Here is a 23,520-nt window from a genome sequence, read left to right as displayed (position 1 = left end):
GGACATGTTATCATGAGGGACCAGCCCCTGGAGAAGGACATCGTACTTGGTAGAGGGTCAGAGAAAAAGAGGAAGACCCTCAATGGGATGGACTGACATGGCGGCTGCAGCAACAGGCTCAAGCATAACAATGACTGCGAGGACGCAGCAGGACCGGGCAGTGTTCCATTCTGTTGTACGTGGGGTCGCGATGGCGCAGGACTGGGCGGTGTTTTGTTCTGTTGTACACGGGGTCGACAGTGTTCCATTCTGTTGTACGTGGGGTCGCGATGGCGCAGGACTGGGCAGTGTTTTGTTCTGTTGTACACGGGGTCGCTATGAGTAAGAACAGACTCCATGGCACTTAACAACAACAGGGACTTGGAGTATCTGCTAGCAGTCGGCAAATTTGAGTAGCTTTTGCCTGTGTGGCCACTCCCACCCTCTCTAACCTCCCTCTCTAATATCCAGTCACTAGGAAGCTCAGGAAAGAGCCCTGGTGGTGCAGAGGTTAAAGTGTTCGGCTGTGAACCAAAAGGTTGATGGGTCAAACCCACCAGCTACCCCATGGGAGAAAGTAGTTTCCGTAGATTACAGCCTTGGAAACCATATGAGGCAGTTCTACTCTGTCCTATAGAATCACCGTGAGTTGGAATCAACTAGACAGCAACGGGTTTGGTTTTGGTTTAGGAAGCTCACAATCAGAGTGAGGAAGGAAAATTGGGAAATCAATGGAGAAGAAGAGACCTTTCCAGAACATTCGAGGTAGCCCAGACTAAAACTTTCTGGCGAGTGTGTTTTGCCCAAGACTGTGGGCAGTGTTGTCTTGTAACTGAATATGGTAGGTGTGCCATCAACCATGTGAATCTGTTGGTCCAGGTGTGTGAAGTGGAGGGAGGTCTGACCCCACTGTGAGTTACAGTATGGGAGGTTTACAAAGGTAAGCACTTAGAATCTAATCCTTTAAATTTAAATATTTAGATTGGGTCTCTAGGACATAAAAGGCAGTGCCTGTTTCTTACTTGCTTAATTTGGTTTTTTTTTTTTTTTCATTTCGGTAGCACAAGTTGTTTTTCAAAGCCTTGTTCCTTGAGTGTTCCCTATGGAGGAATGTAATTAAACTCCACTGCCCCCACCCCACCCCCGCTGGGACCACACGGGGCCAGAGCAGCAGGAAGCAGAAAACAGAGACCCTGAGCAAAGAATCCTGATAAAGATGAGAAGAGAATCGACTTCCCTCTGGTTATGAACAAGATGCTTTAGAAAGCCACCCTGGCTCTTTTTGCAATGGATTTAGTCTCCAAGACATTTTATGAGTAATTTAAAGCTGGAAAAAAGAGGATAAAAATCCTCACCTCTGTAGCTACAGGCAGGAATTTCAACTTTTGAAGAGCTGGCTTGAGTGGCTGGGAAGTGGGGAGGCCTGCGGGGAGGAAATCTTGAAAAAGGGACAAACTTTTTGTAAATGACATATTCAGACACCCCAGCCTCCAGTGAATTCACTGTTGGAGTTCTGCTCTGTAAAGGCAGTTTTCAGCCCTTCCTGGGACAAGCACGGCCTCTCTGGGGATACTCAGCTAGCTGGTGCAGAGTCTGGGGCACGAAGCCTTCCAGAAGCCCATGCTGAGACAAACTCTGACAAACCCACTGACCCAGGAGCGTGCCCGTCCTAGAGCAAGATGGCAAAGAGCTGAAAGGGAGCCCTGACCTGGGTGGAGGAGGGACCCAGACCAGCCCAGCCCAGCCAGTAGCGCCAGCTCACCCACCGCAGCTCACCTGAGCACTGAGCACACCTGAACACTGAGCTGGCTGCTCTTGCCTCCTGGCTTGCACTCACGAGCAGGGTGCTATGCATGGCTGACACGGTCTTGTTGTTCCTCGGCTTCCTTATCTGTCAAACGGACCTCGCAAGGCTGTCATGAGGATTACAGCGCTAATGTGTGCACAGGTCTTGGGATCACAGAGTGTTAGCTACTTCATCCCCTCTCTGTGACTCAGTTTCCTCTTTTTTTCTTTTTATATATAACATAAAATTGCCATTTTAACCATGTTTAAGTGTACAATTCAGTGGCATTAACTATTCACTATGTCGTACAACCATCACCACTATCCATTTCCAAATCCTTTTCATCACCCCAAACAGTAACTCAGCCCCCCTTAAGCAGTAACTCCCCATTCCTCCTGCCCCCTGTCCTTGGTAGCCTCTAATCCACTTCCTGTTGCTATGAATCTGCTTACTCTGGGTCCTTCACGTGAGTGAGATCCTACACTGCCTGTCCTTTCGTGTCTGGCTTATCTCACTCAGCATAACGCTGCCAAGGTTTCATCCACGTGGTCGTATGCATCAGGACTTCATTTCTCTTTTATGGCTGAGTAATATTCCATCGTATGTACGTGCCACATTTTGTTTATCCATTCATCTTCTGATGGCCATTTGAGGTGTTTCCACCTTTTGGCTACTGGGAATAGTGCTAGAATGAACATTGGTGTACAAGCATCTGTTTGAAACCCTGCTTTTGAGTCTTTTGGGTACGTGCCCAGGAGTGGAATTGCTGGGTCATATGGTAGCTCTGGGGCCCTGGTGGTGCAGCGGTTAAGAGCTATGACAAGCTATGGCTGTGAACCAGAAGGCTGGCAGTTTCAATCCACTAGCCATTCCTTGGAAACTCTGGGGCAGTTCTACTCTGTACTATAGAGTTGCTATGAGTTGGAATCAACTCAATGGCAATGGGTTTTTTTTTTTTTTTTTTTCATTTAATGGTAGCTCTATCCTTACGTTTTTGAGGAACTGTACCTCAGTTTTCTTATCTGTAAAGGACCAGTCTAGACCACGTCTCTGCCATTGATGATGACAATGATAATTGACTGTCGTGTGCCTGTCCCTAAACTAAGCCCTTTCCTCACAGTAACTCTATGAAGTAGACACTACCACCATCTCATTTCATCGGTGAGGGACAGAGGTGCAGATAAGAGCAATAACATGTCTATAGGTTCTGTAGCTAGGAAGGGCCTAGTGTGGGTTAGAAGTCCCATCTCCTGACTGCCTGGTCTGTGTCCCTGTGAACATTTCCGCTCATGATCAGTGATGGACAGCTCTGAAGCTGTTCCTCAGGGCAGTCACGTTCCTGCTAGACAGTGGGTCGGCCATGGCTCCAGCCTTTCTGGAAAGGAGAGGGGGGCACTCAGGGCTTCCTCCTGGCTGGGAGGGGTGGGCCTGAGGCTGTGTTTGCACATCACTTCGCAGGACCAAGAAAATGCTGCCCACGGCCCATGATGCTGCCCAGGGGCCACTGCTAGGGACGCTTGTCTGCTGTGTTAGTCACCTAGTGCTGCTGTAACAGGAATACCACAGGTGGATGGCTTCAACAAAGAGAAGTTTATTCTCTCACAGTCCAATAGGCTAGAAGTCTGAATTCAGGGTGCTGGCTCCAAGAGAAGGCTTTCTCTCTCTTTCGGCTCTATAGGAAGGTCCTTGTCATCAGTCTTCTCTTGGTCTGGGAGCATGTCGGCGCAGAAACCTCAGGTCCAAAGGAGGCACTCTGCTCCTGGCACTGCTTTTCTGGTGGTGCGAGGTTCCCACGTCTCTCTGCTTGTTTCTCTCTTTTATATCTCAAGAGAGATTGGCTTAAGACGCTGTCTAATCTTGTAGATCTCATCAGTATAACTGCTGCTAATCCATCTCGTGATATCATAGTGATAGGATTTACAACACACAGGAAAATCACATCAGATGACAAGATGGTAGACATTCATACAGTACGAGAAATCACGACCTAGCCAAGCTGACAGATATTCTGGGGGGACACAATTCAATCCATGACATCTGCCATATTCGCTGGCACCATCCTCACCTGCCACCTGGATAATGCGTTTCCCTGGAAGTTCCTGGGTCTGTCATGGGTTTTTCAATCATTCCATTACTTCTCCAGTCCACTCTCTGGGTTTCTGAGTCCTCTTTCCTCGAGGCCCACACAGGGCAAGATGAAGTGCACATGAAAAGAGAGAGTGGAGGGAGGGAGCGGGCTGTCTCATTAGGGGGAGAGTAATTGGGAGTATGTAGCAAAGTGCGTATAAGTTTTTGTGTGAGAAACTGACTTGATTTGTAAACTTTCACTTTAAGCACAAAAAAAATTAAAAACAACAAAAAAGATGAAGTATACATGACAGCCTCTCCCTGGGCTCCCGTCCCACCCATGAAGGAACATTCCTGAAACATCACCCCATGGGTCTCCCCTGTACCCCAGCATCCAGCCTTCTTGGTGCCTTTCCTCACCTTCATTTGTGAAGCAACCTTGGCTCCCTTCATTATAGGAAGTTCTCCTGCCACCCTGGGCTATCACTCTGGGTTCCATCCCCCCGGAATCTCTCAGACGTGCTTGTCTTCACTGTGTTCTTTGTCAAGGAGTGCTCAGCTTGCCACCTGGCTGCTGCCTGCCCTGACCCTGCCCATCATGGTGCCTCGGGCCGCCTCTTCCTCTTCCGAGGCTGAGGCTCACACCTGGTGTTAACTGCAGCAGGATGCCATTGTCCCCAAAATGGTGGGGAACAGGAAACTGCCCCACACCCCAAGACTGCGGAGTCTCTCCCCCGCCTCACCTTCCTCTGAAGAGCTCAGTGAACGATCCCCCAGGTGGCTGCAAATTAGAGATTTGTAGACCTGATGGTGCTAATCGCGGTGACCGCCATCATCCTCGTAACGGTAAACTTTTATGGAGTACCATAACTATTCATAGTAATTTTTACACGTTAAATAAATCTGACCTAACTCTATAAAGGGACAGACCCTGCTAACCAAGAATATTATGAAATTAGAAGTCTCTAGAAGCATCTTACGGAAACATCTCAAGTTCCGTAACACACATGCCATTCAGAAGGGTTTTTTCTGGGCTTGAGTTCTTCGCCAACGACTTGGATGATTTCAGGAGTATTGGCCACCTTCCCAGGTCTGTGGCCTGAGATGTCTATGTTGGCTACGCTAGGACCTTCTATGGAAACATCTCCTTTCCAACTTGTTTTCATCAAAGAGTGAGCCACTGGACTCAAGTATTCACTATCAAACAATATTGACAATAACAACAATGGAAATAAGAATTACCATTTATTGAACCTGTGCTCTGTATCTGGTACTGGGCCAGGCAATTCCAACAACCAATTCTGTATTCTCCCTCATTTTAAGGATTAGGGAATTGAAATTCAGAGATTAGGCGACAAGCTCAAGGTGGAGGCAGAGCCTGGATGTGAACCCAGATCCAGTGGCTCCGGAGTTCCTGGGTGCTATTCTGGGAATGGCTGGCAGGTCTGTGGTAAATTGTTCCATAAGAACAGAGGGTTGGCCAAAGTGGTACGTTGTTAGTTGCCCTTGAGTTGATTCCAACTCATGACGACAACATGTGGCATAGCAGACACTGTGATAGCTGTGGTGGCGTAGTGGTTAAGTGCTACAGCTGGTAACCGAAGGGCTGGCAGTTCAAATCCACCAGGTGCTCCTTGGAAAATCTATGGGGCAGTTCTACTCTGTCCTGTATGGTCGCTGTGAGTCGGAATCAACTCAACGGCACTGGGCTTGGTTTTTTTTTTTGGTGATAGCTGGACAGTGCTGGGAAGTTCCTCCCCCTCTCTGGAGTGTCTCCTCCCCATCTGCTGCCACCAAGTGCCTAGGGGCATTCTCAGAGTAAACAGCACGTTTTACTGGGACCTTAAGTTTTAAACAACTAAGAAACCCTTATGAGTCAAGATATGCCAGTCTTTACCATAAATAAACAAGAAATCAATTTACTTCAACAACCAATACACGGATCATAGCACATAAAAATATACAGCAGAAGAAAGAAAGGAAAAACCCTGAGCCAAGAAGTATACTGTTTCTTCTAACTTAACATTTGACAAATTTATATTCTCCTTATCTGCCCTTACCAAAAACCAAACCCACTGCCGTCGAGTCGATTCTGACTCATAGCAACCCTACAGGACAGAGTAGAACTGCCCCACAGAGTTTCCAAGGGGCCCTGGCAGATTCGAACTGCTGACCTCTTAGTTACCAGCTGTAGCGCTTAACCACTACGCCACCAGGGTTTCCTGTCTGCCCTTGTGTGTCTTAAAATAAAATTCTATTGATATTTCCATGAAAAATTATGTTTTCTATGTAAAACCCACCAGATCAGGGACTCTTCTCTTCATTTTGTTCCTTGGGCTTCAGACAGCCAGCCTCTTCCCTCAGGAATAAGTAACACATCAAACCTGTCATCTGTCACTGTATCTAGTAGCTTTTTTCTCCCTCTCCCTCAAAATTTGGCTCAGATCTCGCTTAGGCAGGTCTGTGGGTGTCCCAACAAACACACCCTGCTCTCTGTCCTCCTCCTCGGCCTCCTCTGAGCTCTGTGAGAATTCTGGTGACACACACCATATCTAGCAGGACAACCCGTGGCCCAAATCTTGCTTCCTACATCACATCTCAAAGCCTTTAGAGACGCAAGCCAGGTTTCTTCTGGAGATTTCATTCATGTCCATGTGAAGTGGCCCCTGGGTTTAACCCATTCTGTGGTCCTCACCGCCATCTTGGATACAAATTTCCAGAAAGAGCATTCCCAGTGGTCCTCATCAGGTTCTGAAGGCCTTTCCCTCCTCAGCTGGGAAACCTAGCGACCATGAAACCCTTCCCTCTCCTGTGGGGCAACACAGGCCCCCAACTTGGAATTCACCTTCCTTAGCCATTGTCAGAAAATCCAGAGTCAGCAGCTGTAGAAAGAGTGTCTCATCCCTCATCCTCCTCCTCTCCCACCTCCTCCTCCTCTCCCTCCTCCTCCTTCCATCCTCTCCCTCCTCCTCCTTCCATCCTCTCCCTCCTCCTCCTCTTCACTGTCCTCCTCCTCTCCTTCCTCCTCCTCCTCACCTTCCTCCTCCTCCTCTCCCTTCTCTTCCTCCTCTCCCTCCTCCTTCCATCCTCTCCCTCCTCCTCCTCTTCACTGTCCTCCTCCTCTCCTCCCTCCTCCTCCTCACCTTCCTCCTCCTCTCCCTCCTCCTCCTCACCCTCCTCCTCTTCCTCCTCTCCCTCCTCCTCCTCTTCCTCCTCTCCCTACTCCTCCTCCTCATCATCCTCCTCACCTTCCTCCTCCTCCTCCTCACCCTCCTCACCCTCCTCCTCCTCTCCCTACTCCTCCTCCTCACCATCCTCCTCCTCACCTTCCTCCTCCTCCTCCTCACCCTCCTCCTCTTCCTCCTCTCCCTCCTCCTCCTCCTCACCGTCCTCCTCCTCACCGTCCTCCTCCTCACCGTCCTCCTCCTCCTCACCCTCCTCTGAGCTTCTGCTTCAGTTCTGGGGATGTAATGAGCCCTTAGCAGGATTTTGCCGCCCCCCCCCCCAAACAGATGCAGGAATTTCTTCCACGGCCGGATTCCACAATTAAAAAAAAAATTTGTTTTTGTTTTAGCTGAGTGTATGTTGTAGAGAAAAACGTGAATGCTGTTTCAGGGGAAGACAGAGGTTTGTTAAGAGTTTAAAATAACTGCAATTGGGGAACTACGTAGCCCATCACAAATGGAACCAGGTAGTCCCAGGGCAGTTTCATTATGCAAGTATTCTGAGGGGTAAAAAGAGGAACCGACCCACAGGAGGGCAGTTACACGAAAATCAGTGGATGTTATAATAATCACACAGTGACTGGGTACTGACTACGCACAGTCAGAGCTGGTGACTGCAGGTAGTTTCACAGGATGGTTGCGTCACGGTCAGACGCTGCTCCCATGAACTGTCTTTATCACTCCTGCAAAAAGACACTGTCGGCAACAGCACCAGGCAGCATTCTTCCCGAGCACGTGTGTCTGGAGGGGTGCGGGTGGCCACTTGGTCAAGGCCCCTTGGGGCACATGGTTTCACATCCTGGTTTTAACCACTGAGGAAAAACATGTTTTTCTCCAGTACATAGCTGTGAGTCTAGAAATCCAGATTACAGTTAGACAGCGGGTCCATATATGACGACTGCGCTGAAAGCTGTCTTTCCTGAGACATAACAGTTTCCTAGCACGACCACAACAAAATACAGCAAACTAGGGGGCTTGTGAGAACAGAAATGTATTCTCTCTCTCACAGCTCTGGAGGCTGGGAGTCCGAGATCAGGGTGCTGGTCTTGTTGATTCCTTCTGAGGCTCTGAGGGAGAATCTGCTCCAGGCTTCTCTCCCAGCTCCTAGGGGCTCCTGAAGCTCCTTGGCTTGCAGCTGCGGCGTCACATGGCTCCCTTCCTCTGTCTCCCTACCCTTCTCTTCTCCTTTTTTATACAGACATCAGTCATATAAGATTAGGATCCACCCTATCCCACTATGACCTCAAGTTAACCTAAGTGATAACTTTTGCAAAGACCCCATCTCCAAACCGAGTCACAAGTACAGGGGGTTAGGACTCCAACATACCTTGTTTGGGGACACATTTCAACCCATAAAACCCAGCTAAAACAAAAATGCTAGTGGGGTGTCAGTACCCTCCAAGAGGTAGACAGTCACCAGTCAAAAAATTCAGTAAATCGGGCTGAAAGTGAGGCCTATCCAATAATGCTCCGAATATTAAATTAGCCAACTGCTCGACGTTCACTACGCTATAGAAAGAGAGCAGCAGCATTGCTTTTTCCCCTTTGTGTCTAACCACCAAGAAACATGAAGACAGGCTAAAGATCAAATACTTTCCCTCCTTGCCTGTCTGATTAAGCCTCCTTCACCCCGCACAGTGCTTATATGTAGGAGAGAGCCAAGCCTGAGCTGAAAGGCAGGGAGGCTCTCTCCTGCTATTTCAACACCAAGCTGTGTTTCTTCTGAAAGGCATTAAGATGAAGAGCTGCAACCACTGGCCACTCACTAGGATTGTTCTGGAAGGTTCTAAACAGACCATTAGTAATCCAATGATTTACTCACCAAGACCCCAGCTCTGAACCTCTGTGGCTACAGCACTCAGGCGAGCCCAAGGTAATCGGTGCCCCCAAAACACAGGGCAAAACTGTTATCAGAAGATGTCATTTTTCCTAAATGTCATATATACAATTTTCATTGGAGCGTGATGACAGATAGTGAATAACTTAACATAAATTTGCATAATACAATACAGCTGTTAATTCATGATCATAAAAATAGGAAAGCAAAAAGTTTTGTAGTTTGGGGCATTTACAAGTCTTAATTTTCTTCATATACTTCATTTTTGAATGGACTATAGAAAAAGAATGCGGGATCAGGATTGGAGGAAGATTCATTAACAACCCGGGATATATATTATACAGATGATACAACCTTGCTGACAGTGAAGAGGACTTGAAGCCCTTACTGATGAAGATCAAAGACTACAGCCTTCAGTACGGATTACACCTCAACATAAAGAAAACAAAAGTCCTCACAACTGGACGAATAACCAGCATCACGATAAATGGAAAAAATATTGAAGTTGTCAAGGGTTTCATTTTACTTGGATCTGCAATCAATGCCCACGGAAGCAGCAGTAAGGAAATCAAACAGCATATTGCCCTGTACGAATCTGCTGCAAAAGATCTCTTTAAAGTGTTGAAAAGCAAAGATGTCACTTTGAGGACTAAGGTACACCTGACTCAAGCCATGCGAAAGCTGGGCAATAAATAAGGAAGAATGAAAAAGAATTGATGCCTTTGAATTATGGTGTTGATGAAGAGTATTTGAATATACCATGGACTACCAGAAGACCGAACAAATCTGTCTTGGAAGAAGTACAGCCAGAGTGCTCTCTGGCAGCCAGGACGGCGAGACTTCATCTCACATACTTTGAACATGTTATCAGGAGGGACCAGTCCCTGAGGAAGGACATCATGCTTGGTGGAGGGTCAGTGAAAAGGAGGAAGACTCTCAGCGAGATGGATTGACACCATGGCTGCAATGGTGGGCTCAAGCATAGCAAATTGGACTGAAGATGGCACAGGACGCCGCAGTGTTTCGTTCTGTTTTACACAGGGTCATTATGGGTAGCAAATGACTCAGTGGCACTTAACAACAATCTTTTGAAACGTTCCTGCCTGTTTATCGCTTGTTTAATACTTACTTAGGGTTGCCAGACAAAATACAGGTGCCTGGTTAAATGTGTGCTTCAGGAAAACAACAAATAATTTTTTAGTTTAAGTATGTCGCATACTATATTTGAAACATACTTGTACAAAAAAATTATAGGTTGTTTATTTGAAATGCAAATTTAACTAGGTGCCAGTGTTTTTATTTGCTAAGTCTGGCAACTTCTATGCTTCAGAAGTGGCTGAACCTTCTAGCACTTTACTGGCAGGGCCAAGGGGGCCTTTGCGTAGGGCAGGACGCCAACCTTGGAGACCCTGGTATCTTTCTGTCTGGTGGGGGCCGGCTCCAAGGAACACTGAATCAGAGGAACAAGACTGTAGAGGTGCCGGGGCAAAGAGGAAACCAAGGCACGCAGCACACCCAGACTCTCCTGCAGCACTGGGGGGTTTAGAGCTGTGTTTTTCCAACTGTTTTGACCATAACCCATCTGAGAAATATACTTTACAATTCAACCCAGAGCACATATACGTATGTAACAGAGATGAAAATTTTATGAAACAATATGTAACTTTGTATTGTAATATATTCTATTATGTTCTAGTCTTTTTCATTTTTCTAAATGCTGGTCTTAACCCCCTAAATTGAATTTATAAACCCCTAAAAGATCACAACTTACAGTTTGAAAAATACTGGGTTAGAAGGTCACAGCTCAGGAGAGGGAATGAAAAGCTTTAAAAAAGAAAAAAAATCCACTTTACAAATGAGGAAAACAGGTTCAGATGCCTTAGGAGATCTTCTCAGTTCATTTTGATAATTTGTAGCCAAACTAGGAATAAAAAGGTAGTTCTCCCTCCTCAGATCCTGAGTTTGGTTTCCTTCTAGGGCTCTTTCTCTTCCCTACCCATTTCCCTGGGCTCCAAGTTACAGACATGCATGGCTGGGATCCACATTTTTTGTTTTATTTTACATAATTATCTTACTCCAATATCATTTTGTTATCACTCCATATTCTAAAACTTCCAAGATTCTTGCCATTTCTGATCTAAATTTATGTCACTGCTAATAGCATCGCCCTGATTTATATCAAAGTCTGAATTAATTCATCTGGGTCCTTGTCCTTTGATCTGTAGCCTCTTCCTCTGCCCCGCCACCTCACCATCCCTGCCCCCGCTCCCTGCCCCCCATAACTGTGTCTCACTGTTTTGGTGTCTCAGCAGTCTGCACAGTGACCCTTCAGTATGTTCTCCACTGGGATGGGCACAAGGAGCCCTGGTGGTGCACTAGTTAAGCACTGGCTGCTAACCAAAAGGTTGGCCGTTGGAATCCACCAGCTGCTCCTCAGAAGAAAGATGTAGCAGTCAGTTTCCATAAAGATCACTGCCTTGGGAACCCTATGGAGCAGTTCTACTGGGTCACTGTGAGTTAGAATCAACATGACAAGTAAGGGATGGGACTGTCAGTGCCAAGAGGAGACTTGATACTAGTAACTGTTGTTGCCCCCAGTTCTCCCTGAGTCCAGGAAGTAGGTTACTTCCTACCTAGGGCTGGCCTCACAAAATACCACAAGGTGCATGGTTTCAAATGACAGAAACTCACTGTCTCTCTGCTCCAAGGCATCCCAGTACCTCTAGCCCTCCCCGCTAGAGCTCCCATCCTGGCTCTGCATGGCTCCAAACCCGAGGTCCTGTGGGCCCCTCTGCCCATACCCTGTGGTCCCAGGCCCACCTGTAAGGGCACCTCTGGTATCTCCTCCCCCAAGGGCTGGGCTTCCTCCCTGCCCCCTGCCCCGCACCTGGGCAAAGGTGTGGACCTGCCCTCTGCCCCATCTTTTCAGGTGGGCCCTGGCCACCTGGATACCAGACCCTGGAAACGTGCCACAGCCCTGGCCCTGAGCTCAGGGCCCTCCCGGGGCTGCCCACCTCCTAGGGGCCCATCTGTCCCCTCCGAGTGGCCTCAGGTGACAAGGATGCAGCAAGGCCAGTGTGTGTGCCGTGGGCGGTACAGGAGGGGCAGACATGGCCACAAGGCAGCAGGGTCCCTAAGCTCCCAACACCCGAACCTGTAATTAACACGCCGCCTGGACACGTGGGTGAGACCAGCAGAGGGATACTTTCCGAACTCCAGCTAAAGGGCAGTAAACAGCTGGCTGCCAGGGAGCACCTCAGTTGTCTTCCAACACCTTGTTTAAGTGCTTTCGTTTCCATGTGAAGGAACACAAATATTTCTTGAACATTGCTTCAGCAGGGCACCTCACCTTCTCTAGAAACCTTTCTGGCCCCCACACCCCATCCCCTGTCTCCCACTGCTTCCTCCATGAGGCCCCCACCAGGTCCCCAGGCCCCATGAGACCCCCCCACCCCTGCGGTTCCCCCATGAGGCCTGGGTGTTCCCAGCTGCCTGTACTTCTGTCCATCACAGCGCTCAGAACTAGGGTGTTGCTGGGCTTCTTCACCCCCAGAGACTGAGAATTTAATGTTTTAATTGTGGTAAAATACCTCTAACAACAAAAATTACCGTTTTAATCATTTTTACGCGTATAATTCAGTGGCATCGATTACACGTACCACTTTGCGCAACCACCGCCACTGTTTCTAAAACTTCATCACCCCAGAGAGAAACTCTGTGCCCATTAATCAATAACTCCCCTCCCTGCTCCCCCCAACCCCTGGCTAACCACTGACCAACTTTCCGTCTGTGTACTTGCCGCTTCTGGGTCTCTCAGATATGTGGGCTCCATATTTGCCCTTTTGTACCTTACTTCACTCCACAGGACACTTTTGAGGTCCATCCATGTTGAGGCACATATCAGGACTTCATTTCTGTTTATGGCCAAGGAACACGCCACCGTATGGATGGGCCACGTTGTATTTCTCTCTATTCTTTGGTCTGAGCTGACCTCCCCATCTAGTATCAGCTGAGACCACTGGTCCTGCTCTCTTTTCCCCTAAACTGGCCACACTGATGCACCTCACTTCCTGGCAGTTGTTATAATCTGGTAGCAGACATCATGTAGGCCTCTGGACATCATGCTTGGGCAAAACAGTTCGTTTTTTGTTTTGTTTTGTTTGTTTTTAAGGTTGAGCCTAGACCTCCCTGCTTCTGACATGTGAAAAAGGCTGAGCTGGCAGCCAGAACCTTGAGATGAGCTGAAAAATACTGCTACCATCAATCACGCCACAGTGGCGATCTCTATCTAACCAGAAAATTCTGAGCCCAGACAATGGTTCGCTTATTTCAAACAATATTCAATACTGCAGAATTCCAGGCCAACAAAAGGCTTGCCACGGGTTCTTGGAGCCGGCTGCAGAGGGATTTAACCTACACAGGGGAAAAAGAGCCCTTCAATTACAAATCCCCGGGCTGTGAGGGAGACCGGGAGACCTCTGTAAATAAATCGTAAGGTGGTCTGCTGAAAGGCAGCTGTTCCCTTGGGGGCATCTCACCTCATGACAGTTGAGGGGGGACGACGTCTGGGTAAATGTTTGGGTAGAAAGGCTGCTTGCCCGGCTGCCGAGAGCAGAGCTGGTGACCAGGGGGAACAGCCCCTCCTCCCAGTCCCAGGCCCTGGCATGATCCGTTGTTACAAACATCCAGGCGGCGGACGCCACAGACTTCTGGGCTTTTCAAGAACATTTACCCAGCTCACAGTCAGCCAGGAGGGAGCACTGGGAGAGCAGGCAGGAAGCAGGGGGCGGCAGGGGTCTGAAGCCGCTTTCTAAATTTAACCCACAGTGCTTTTAGGCTGAGTGGATACAAAATAAATTCCAGTGCTTAAGGCTCTTATCTTTGTTTACCATTTTCCCAAACAGTAAGTGGCCTGCACTCCGACTTTTCCACAGAATTATCAGTGAGAGACACACAGGAACAAGGGATGGATGGGGAACGCTGGGGTGGGGTGAGGGTTAAAAAGAGCCAGTTGATCGCTGTCCCCTTCCGGGGACATTACCTGGGCCTGGGATCTGCTATCGTCACATGGCTGACTCAGGGTGCAACAAGTGTGGCCTGATGTGTCAGACATCCCAGAGGTGGGGGCACTGAGGGGTCACCCACGTCCACCCCCTATCTGTGAATACCCACAATGACCTTCCGGAGGGTCTGCACTGCCTCTGAGGGCCTCCCATGGACATGGGCTGCCGCCCATTGTTCAGTCCTGGTCCATGAAAGCTCTCTCCAATGTGGAGGCGAAACCTCCCTTTCTGGCGTGTACTCTCCCTGAGCCCGGTTCCACTCTCAACAACCACATTCCTCCCCTTTGTGACCAGCCTGCCCCTCAGATGTGTGATGGGCTCTCCTTGTGTCTTAATCTCCTGGGGCTGCTGCGATGAAACACCACAAAGCGCGTGTCTTATAACAACAGAAATTTACCGTCTCTCAGTTCCGGAGGCTGGAAGTCCGAGACCAGGCTGTCGGCCATGTTGGCTCCTTCTGAGGCTCTGAGGGAATCTGTTCCAGGCTCTCTCTCCCAGCTTCTGGTGACAGCCGATGATCCTTGGCGTTCCTTAGCTTGTAGCTGCACCTTTACATGACTGTCTTTCCCCTGTCTCTCTGTCTGTCTCTGTGTGTCTTCTCTGTTATAAGGACACCACTCATATTGGATTAGGATCCACCCTACTCCAGTATGACTTCAGGTTAACCTATAGAGGAGTCCCTGAGTGGTCAAATGGTTAATGCCCTGGGCTGTTAACCAAAAGGTTGGAGGTTCAAGTTCACCAAGAGGTACCTCAGAAGAAAGCCCTAGAGATCTGCTTCCAAAAAACCAGCCATTGAAAACCCTATAGAGCACAGTTCCACTCTGACAGACGTGGGGGCACCATGAGTCGGGGTAAACGCAACAGTGACTGGTTATTTTCTTATCTGTGGAATGAACGCAAACATTGTCTCTGCAAAGTAAACGCAGTTCACTCCCTCCCCAGCGCAGAGAAAGCGGACGGGCGATTCGTCATCATGTACTTAGGGGCTTGTTTCTCTAAGTATCATATACAATCAACTGCGAATGATCCATGCCAATAGGAGAACAGAGTCCTACATCGTACAAAAGAGCAGATCACTCAGGCTCCAGGGCTGCTGATTTTGGATTGTGGTTTATGCTGATGGGTGTTTGTGTCTGATAATTGGGAAACTTTTAAAATTAGGTAATCAGATATGTCTGATTCATTCCTACCCCCATCACACACATACACGCGTGCTCTCTCTAGGAATAAATAACTCAGCTCCCAAAATAACCCCAATAATTCTTTCTCTCCACCCTTTCCTGGAATAGAGATGCTGGTTAGATTTAGAATACCGGAGAGGAAGGGGAAGACCCACAGTCAGGATAAACAGAGGGGCTGGGACGTTCACACCACGTTTCACACCAGACTTGCTGCTGAAGCTGTAGGCAGTGTGCACAGCCCAGTTGTAAAACCATTTGCAGTATCTCCTAAAAAAAAAAAAAAGCTCAACAAATACATCCTGCGTGACCCAGCAATTCCGCTCTCAGGTTACGTGTCCAACAGAGACTTGTATACCCGTTCACCAAAGCCGTACACAAGGGTGTTCGTAACAGCAGAATTCACAATGGCCCCCAAACTGGTTACAAGTCAAACACCCATCTACAGCCGAAAGGAGAAGCAGAGCACGGTGTTGTCACCTAGCAGAGCACCACACAGCAATGAGAATGAGCATGCCACAACTACACACAACAATGTGGACAAATCTCACAGGCATGTACCGAGTCATGCTGGATACTCCATCTGTGGAAAGTTCATGAAGGAAAAGTAAAGCGAATCTCTAGTGTTAGAAGCCAGGAAAGTTCCTCTTGAGGTTGTGGGGCTTCAGAGAGCTGGAGCACTCTGGTTCTCGGTCATGAAGCTAGTTACACAGTGTGCTCTCTCTGTGAAAATTCGTTGAGCTGAACACTTTTGTTTGTGTTATATTTTTCTGTATGCACGTTATACTTCCATAAAATGGACAAGAGTTAGGGAGAAAAGGAAAGAGAACGGGAGGGAGGGAGGGAGGGAGGGAAGAATGAAGGCAGGAGGTCTAGGCAGCAGGCAGAGTGGAAAGGTCTGGGAATCTCCACTCCTGGCTCCGCTGTTCACTGACTGTGTGGCCTTGGACAAGCCAGTTAACCTCTCTGAGTCTCTTCTGTTGTCCATCAGATAGACAATAGGTGCCCTACCCACCTCACACTGCAGCTAGGACAAACGCTGCGGAGGATGTAACAATCCCTCAGGAAACAGCAGTTCCACAGGAGGGGAGGCGGTGCTGGTACAGATTCTGACGACAGGAATTCCCGTGGAGGCTCAGCAGAGCTCAACCCAGACCTTGGGTGGGGAGTGTGTGTGTGTGGTGGGCGTGGTCTGTGTGTGCAGTGTGTGTGATACGTGTGTGTGGTGTGTGTAGTGTGTGTGATATGTGTGTGGTGTGTGTGGTACATGTGTGTGGTGTGTGTGGTACATGTGTGTGGTATGTGTGGTACATGTGTGTGGTGTGTGTAGTATGTGTAGCATGTGTGGTGTGTGTCGTATGTGTGGTGTGTGTGGTGTGTGTGATGTGTGTATGTGATGTGTGTGTATGGTGTGTGTGGTATGTCTGTGTGGTGTGCGTGGTCTGTGTGTGATTATGTGTGGTGTGTGGTGTGTGTAGTGTGTGGTACATGTGTGTAGTGTGTGTGGTGTATGTACTGTGTGTGGTGTATGTGTGGTGTGTGTAGTGTTGTGTGTGTGGTGTGTATAGGGTGTATGTATAGTATGTGAGATGTGTGTGGGGTATAGGGGGAATATAGATGTGTGTATCTGGTATGTGGGGGTATGTGTGGGGTGTGTGGGTGTGTTATGTGTGGGTGTGAATGTGTGGGGTGTGTGGGTGTGAATGTGTGGGGTGTGTGGGTGTTTAAGGGGGTGGATGTATGTATATGGGGTATGCGTTGTGGTATGTGGGGGTGTGGAGCATGTGAGGGGCATGGATGCGTGTATGTGGGTGTGCGTGTGGTATGTGTGAGGTACGTGTGGTGTGTGTGTGGAGTGTGGTGTGTGTAGGGGTGTGTATGTGGTATGTATGACAGGTGTGTATGTGGTATGTATGACCGGTGTGTATGTGGTATGTATGTGGTATGTATGATGGGTGTGTATGTGGTATGTATGATGGGTGTGTATGTGGTATGTATGATGGGTGTGTATGTGGTATGTATGATGGGTGTGTATGTGCGTGTGATGTGTGGGGGGGTGTGTGTACATGTGAATACATGCACACACACATACACACACACTGGTTTGTGCTCTTTCATGATGCCCCCTCCCCTGATCCCCTCATGGCCTGGGCCTCAGAGTGAGAGAGCCTGTGTGTTAATGTGACATGGGTCTGTCTCTTTCAAGTGGATATAAATAGATGTGTTTATATTCACTGTCCCAGTCACTTTCTTTAAGGTGTGGATGCATTTCTCCATGAAACCTGCCCAGTTCTCTAAGTGGGCACAAAGAACTTTCTGGGCCTTGGCTGGGCATGCCAATGACACTGACCGAGTCCCACGACCCAGTCTGTTTGCTGGAGACTCAGAGCAGGTGGAACTCTTCATTCTTTGGCAGGTGGCGCTGCTCCTGGCTGTCCCTGCACAAGAACGCGTGTCCTAAGGGATTCTGGGGCGAGGGCTGACATCATCCCGCCCACTCCGTGTAACGCCAAGGCTGTGACGTTCGGGTCAGCGGTGGAAACACTGTTTGCTGCTGTTGCTTTGGAGGGACAAAATCAGGGCCACCTCACCACTCTTCCCTTAGCAAAACAGGAAAACGTTACTTTCTCTATTACCTGTTGCCCTCGAGTCAATCTCAACTCATAGCGACCCTACAGGACAGAGTAGAACTGCCCCATAGGGTTTCCAAGGGGTGCCTGGTAGATTCGAACTGCTGGCCTTTTGGTTAGCAGCTGTAGCTCTTGACCACAACACCACCAGGGTTTCCACTTTCTCTATTAGGTTCCTGAATCTCCTGGCAAAATCTTTGCCCCTGCAATGCCATTTTAATTTTCTTTTTCTCATTTACACTCCATGTCATATCTGCACACACCCAGTGTAGATGTGTGAGTGCCTCCGTGCATGCGTGTCCAGCTTTCACGGAAACTGATACTCAAAAATCTAAATGCAGAAAAGCGAGATTCAGAGGACGGGGCGGGTTATTTTTTATTGAAAAGGACACAGTAATAGACCTTCCACTGGGTTTATCAGTTGCACGTAAACACTGGCTTACAGATCCTACACTGTATGATAGACTGAGAGACGAAGAATTTCAAAAATAAAATCAGAAGGTATGGCTCACTGAAGATCAAATATAAATGGAAATAAAAACTTCCCTGAAGATTAAGGAACTCTGGTTTGGGAGGTAAATCACCAGGCAAAGATTCAGTTTACTTTTTTAATTTCCGCAAGGCTTTCTCAGGGCACAGTTACTTAGTTGATAAATTCCAGCTGAAACGAATTCCACGGGATTTCAGCTGCTCCTTCCTGAGCTGTTTAATACTCAGAACAGAAAGCCTCACGACAAAGCCACCCCTGCCAATGAACACTTCCAAGGAAGCTTTGTCAGCAGTTTCCAGCTGTCAGGGTCCCTCCCTGGGTGGCACAAACAGTTAAGCGCTTGACTGCAAACTGAAAGGTTGGCAGTTCAAACCTACCCAGAGGAGCCTCGGGAGACAGGCCTGGTGATCTGCTTCCGAAAGGTCACAGCCTTGAAAACCCCAGGGAGCAGTTCTGCTCTGCACACACGGGTCGCCAGGAGTCGGAGATGACTTGGCAGTAACTAACAATAACACTGACAGCTTGCGGAGACCTCGCACCATCATCATCTCCATCACCTACCTGTGAGCTGGGTATGGCAGCCTCATGATCCCACATTGCAGACCAGTCTGAGTGTTCCCTGGGCGATGGCCCACCTCCACAGCTGACGGATGAGCGGCCCAGGAAGGGCCCTGCTCTTGCCTCCCCAGCGACTGGACGGCCATGGCCAGCGAGGTGGCAAGGGATCCTCAATGGGTGTGTGAGAAGCACAGGCCGACTCTAAGATCCCCTGGCCCGTGCCAGGTGCTAGTCACCAAGGGGCTTGCTGGTGCTGACCCGAGGGCCGGCAGGCCGACGGTGTGCTGGCTAGGGGCAGGCTGGGCCCGGAAGCTCGTGAGCACCACCAGCCTCCCACGCGCCTGCCTGCCTGGGATGCTACTTCTACTCCAAACACTCTAAGCCAAATCACTTTCTTGGCTGAGCTTTCTTCCTCTCTTTTTCACTTCAAATGAATTCTACAAAAAGAAAAAAAAGAGTTGCTAGTTTTTCAAAATGCCAAAAGAAAAACCTGTAGCCACCATATAAAGTAGTCTACTTTGCAGTGGGGAAAGTGGGGAAGTAGGAATCCTTTAGGATTCTTGACAGCCCACCCTCCCTGTGTCCCACCCCACAGCCCAGGCCCACAGCGTCACATTTGCACATGCTGACGTGGCCCAGGGGGGTCCCTAGAAAGGGAAGCCTCCCTGCCCTTCCGTGCTGGGAAGCGGCTGCTGGTGCTCCAAGGCTCAGCTCTAAATGGCAGCTTGCACACGTGCCAACCTCACAGAACTATGGCCAGTTCTTCCAACCCAACTCAGAGACTGTGCATACGCTCTTTCACAAGCTACTATTGTTTACATTTTAATTTTGTGTTTTAACTTTTTTATTATGGAAAACTTTAAACATCTACAAATTGGAAGCATAGTTCAGAGAACCCTGGTAGCCATCACCAGCTTCAGCAAATACCAACCAGGGCCAGCTTCATTTCCTTCCCTGCCCTTCCCCCATTCCAATTTTTCTGAAATCCCAGATGTTGTATTATGTCACCTGCAAAGATTTCAGTATGCATCCCTAAAAGATAAAGACTTTAAAAAAAAAAAAAATGACCACGATACCGTTATTACACTGAACAAAATTAACCATATTAATTCAAAGTCCCCTCAGGGACTCGTCATTGGCTGTGGTTGGGTTGGTTGGTTGTTTTAGATTGGTTGGTTTGAATCAGATCAAACAAGCCCACCCCCTTGCCACTGGCTGACTTTCACTTATAAAGACCTCAGCTCAAAGACCTGGACAGCTGTCCCTTGACTGCCCTCCCAGAGCACCTTGTGCTGGCCGCTCTCGTAACCCTGCCCACCTGTGTGCGTCCTGAGGTAGACTGGACGCTCCAAGAGGGCAGGAGGGTCAGTGTGGTCCAAGTGCGGCCCCTGTGCCTAGCAGAGCCTGGTGGGCAGCACGCACCAACACAGCAGGTGTTGAGTGACCCAATAAATGAAGGATCTCCCAGCAGGAACGTTTTCCCGTTCCTCATAAGCCCATCTGGTGATACTCTACCCATTACGTAGAACCATCTGCTTGGGAGTCTGCCTCCCCTACAGGGCAGAGACTTGTTCATTTTTGGCTCCCCGGTGCCTAGCCCAGGGCTTGGCAGGCAGGAGGTGTTCACTGAAAGATGGGGCAGGAATCAGTTCTATTCATGTGACTTCGGATTCACTGGCTTTCCCTCTGTGGCCCTCATTTTCTTCATCTTCATAAGAAGCCCTGATGGCTAAGTGCTCAGCTGCTCTCCAAAATGTCGATGGTTTCAAACCCACCAGGTGCTCCACAGGAGAAAGATGTGGCAGTCAGCTTCGGTAAAGATGACAACCTCGGACACCCTACGGGGCAGTTCTACTCTGTCCTACAGGGTTGCTATGAGTCAGGGAATCAACTCGATGGCAGAAGCTGACTTGGGACTTTTGAGTTGGCTCAGGTTTCCTTTCAGTGGGGGGTGGCCATTTGGTGTGCACTTGCTGCCCCCTGGTGGCCGAGTATGCTCAACCCCTTTGTCCCGATTTTCCTGGAAGTAGAACTACTGGGAACAGCAAGTGCCCAAGGTTGCATTGGTCTGTGAGTGGGATGCCTCACCTTGTCAGATGAAAACGGAGGCCTCAACCTCCCTTCCCCGCGCCCACCACTCCTCCCGGCTGCAGGAGCGCAGGGTGGGGCTCAGACAGACAGAAGGACAGCGCCCCAGTCCTCAGCCCCCAGCTGCACATCAGAACCTCCAGGGGAGCTTTCAAAAGAAGTCATGCTGGGCCCCACTGCAAACCAATGAAGTCAGAGCCTGGGGGGTCGGGGCGGGGTCAGCATGGTCATGTGAAAAGCTGCCTGGCTTCATATGAGACCAGGTGTACCAAGATGCTGTTTATAGGACGTGTTTATACGAACCCAAAGCTGAGAAGCACAGTTACAGTCCCATCCAGGGAATGAGTAAATGAAGACTTGGGTTTTAGAATCTAAAAATCCCTTAACCTACCTTAAAAAGTTTTCTTTGACAAATCCTCACAGCCTACAACCCACACAGTTTCAGCTGGGGAGCCAACACCATTTGCGGGTAGGCCTGCTGCTGCCAGACCTGGCTTCCTTTCCCTTCTGAAATCAGTTCCACCTTCTGGTGCACAGCACCAGTGTTTCTGCGTTTAAGATTCCTTTGGCTGCAGATAACAGAATCCAATCGTGGCTAATTCAGGCCAACAACGAGAACTTACTGGAATGGTACTATGTTTGTTTGTTGGATATTGCGCTGTTTGTCTTTTCACTCTACTTTTGCTGTACCAAGGTCCCTCGGTGGCACAAACAGTTTGAACTTCACTACTAACCTAAAGTTTGGAGATTTGAACCCACCTAGTGGCACCACAGAAGAAAGGCCGGGCAATCTGTTTCCATATGGCCAAGAAAACCCTAGGGAGCAGCTCTACTCTTTAACATAAGGGGTCACCATGTGTTGGAACTGACTTGATGACAACGGAAACATGCTGTAGCAATCATTAGGCATGTGACCACCTCTTTGAGCCTTGGTTTGCTCATCTAAGAAGTGGGAGAACAGTTGCCTCACTGGTTTTCTGGGAGGGTTAAATGAAGGAACGTATGTACAATACTTAACCTGCCACATCATAGAGTCCAAATAGATGCCAAATGTTGCAGCTGCCACTTTTGTTTTATCACCAAACATGCCCACGCTACACCCAGAGACCCCCAGCCCCCGGCAGTGCCCCCGTGTTGGCAATAATATCTAGCACTGTGGAAGGCGAGCACAACAGAGTCTCTGGAGTCCCAATCTGATGTAATTTAGGTCGTAGCTATTTCTCATCTTGAGGGGTTTCCCCTTAAATGTTGGCTGAAGTTGGAACTGGACTTCAGCTTGAAAGTCTCCAGAAGACAACGCTGTGAGGTTCTGTCTAACAGAACGTTCTTCCTTTGTCCCATCCTCTCCATTAGCCCGCCCTCCAGTACTGCAGCCTCCAAGAAGGCCTGCCCTATCTGGACATGGTGATCGCAGAGACCTTGAGGTTGTACCCACCGGCTTTCAGGTATGCCCCATGCCCTTCTCATGCACCCCAGGATCCCTGCAGCCTCTCTAGTCCTCCGTCTGGTACCATTGGCACAGACATTACACACGCTGGGCTCAGTCTCAGCAGGGCAGGGTCTGTGTTTCGGGCTTCTTTGTATACCCCCAGAGCACAGGGCACCATGCCATGGCTATAGTGACCTACCATGCATGTCTGGCCCATGTTCTCAAAGCATCGCTGGGCTTTTCTGGACATGGCCTCTCTCCCCAGGTCACCTCTTCAGCCTCCCAGCCTGATGACTTTGCCATCCCCCCCATTCATTCATTAATTCAGCTGCTATTTATTGAACATCTGCTACGTGCTAGCCACTGAGAAATCAGCTGTGTACAAAAGAGAGAAGAATCCCGTCCTGCGGAGCTGACATTCCCATGGGGAGTGTCCGAGGCGTGGGATGCCCCCTCCCTATTCTCCAACAATCCACACCTGCTTGTCTCTGGGGCTCCAACCACAAGTCACCATTCCAGGAAGTGGGTGTCCGCCCACCCCCCCACACCTGCTCAGGTTCTATTCTGGGGAACGTTCCAGCATCTCTAACACCTCACCAGTGGACAGTCACATCAACCTGTAAGTGCCAGAGAGCAGGAGTCAGGACTTCTGCTTCCTCCACTAGGCACCCCATGGAGCAGGGGCCTTAACCCACTTCCCCAGACCCTTAAAGAGTAAAACAGTGGCCAGGTTTCAGGCTTTAGAAACAGAAGTAACACAAAGCATTTAACTGACATTATGGACTGAACTGTGTTCCCCAAAAAGATAAGTCCTAACCCTTGGGACCTGTGAATATGGCCTTATTTGGGAATATGGTCTTTGCAGGTATTATCAGTCAGGCTAATTTGAGGTCATACCAGAGCAGGGTGGGTCCTGATCCAATGATAAGTGCTGTTCTTATCAAAGAGGAAAAGAGACAGGGTCACAGGCACAGAATGGAGACAGTCACGTGAAGACAGAAGCAGAGACTGGCGGGATACTGCCACAAGCCAAGGAACGCCAAGGGTCGCCAGCCACCGCCAGAAGCTGGGAGAGAGGCCTGGGACAGATTCTGCCTCGGCACCTCAGAAGAAATCCACACGGCCGACACCCTGATCTCACACTCCAGAATTGTGAGCGAAAACACCTGTGTTCTCCTAAGCCCCCCA

At 49.0% G+C, this 23,520-nt stretch overlaps 1 protein-coding gene across 9 annotated transcripts in view; it reads left to right on the top strand.

Annotated features, from left to right (window-relative positions):
- The window catches only part of TBXAS1 (thromboxane A synthase 1), a 175,265-nt gene that overhangs the window by 136,552 nt on the left and 15,193 nt on the right, over nt 1–23,520 (top strand). For 6 of the 9 annotated variants that reach the window (XR_010322596.1, XM_064289658.1, XM_023539168.2 and 3 more), the window contains one exon: nt 22,257–22,348. Coding sequence is in view for 7 of the 9 variants with exons in the window: in XM_064289658.1 (XP_064145728.1) it covers nt 22,257–22,348 (92 nt within the window). In the remaining 2 variants the exon portion in view is untranslated. Of the gene's footprint in view, nt 1–1,040; nt 2,694–22,256; nt 22,349–22,660 lie in introns of those variants that run through there. The other 3 variants (XR_010322597.1, XM_064289657.1, XM_023539169.2) reach the window with 3 other exon arrangements.

The sequence above is a fragment of the Loxodonta africana genome, chromosome 8, assembly GCF_030014295.1.
Source record: "Loxodonta africana isolate mLoxAfr1 chromosome 8, mLoxAfr1.hap2, whole genome shotgun sequence".
In the NCBI taxonomy this organism is placed as follows: Eukaryota; Metazoa; Chordata; class Mammalia; order Proboscidea; family Elephantidae; genus Loxodonta; species Loxodonta africana.
The sequence above is the reverse complement of the archived record's forward strand: the minus strand, read 5'-3'. Positions and strand labels throughout refer to the sequence as shown.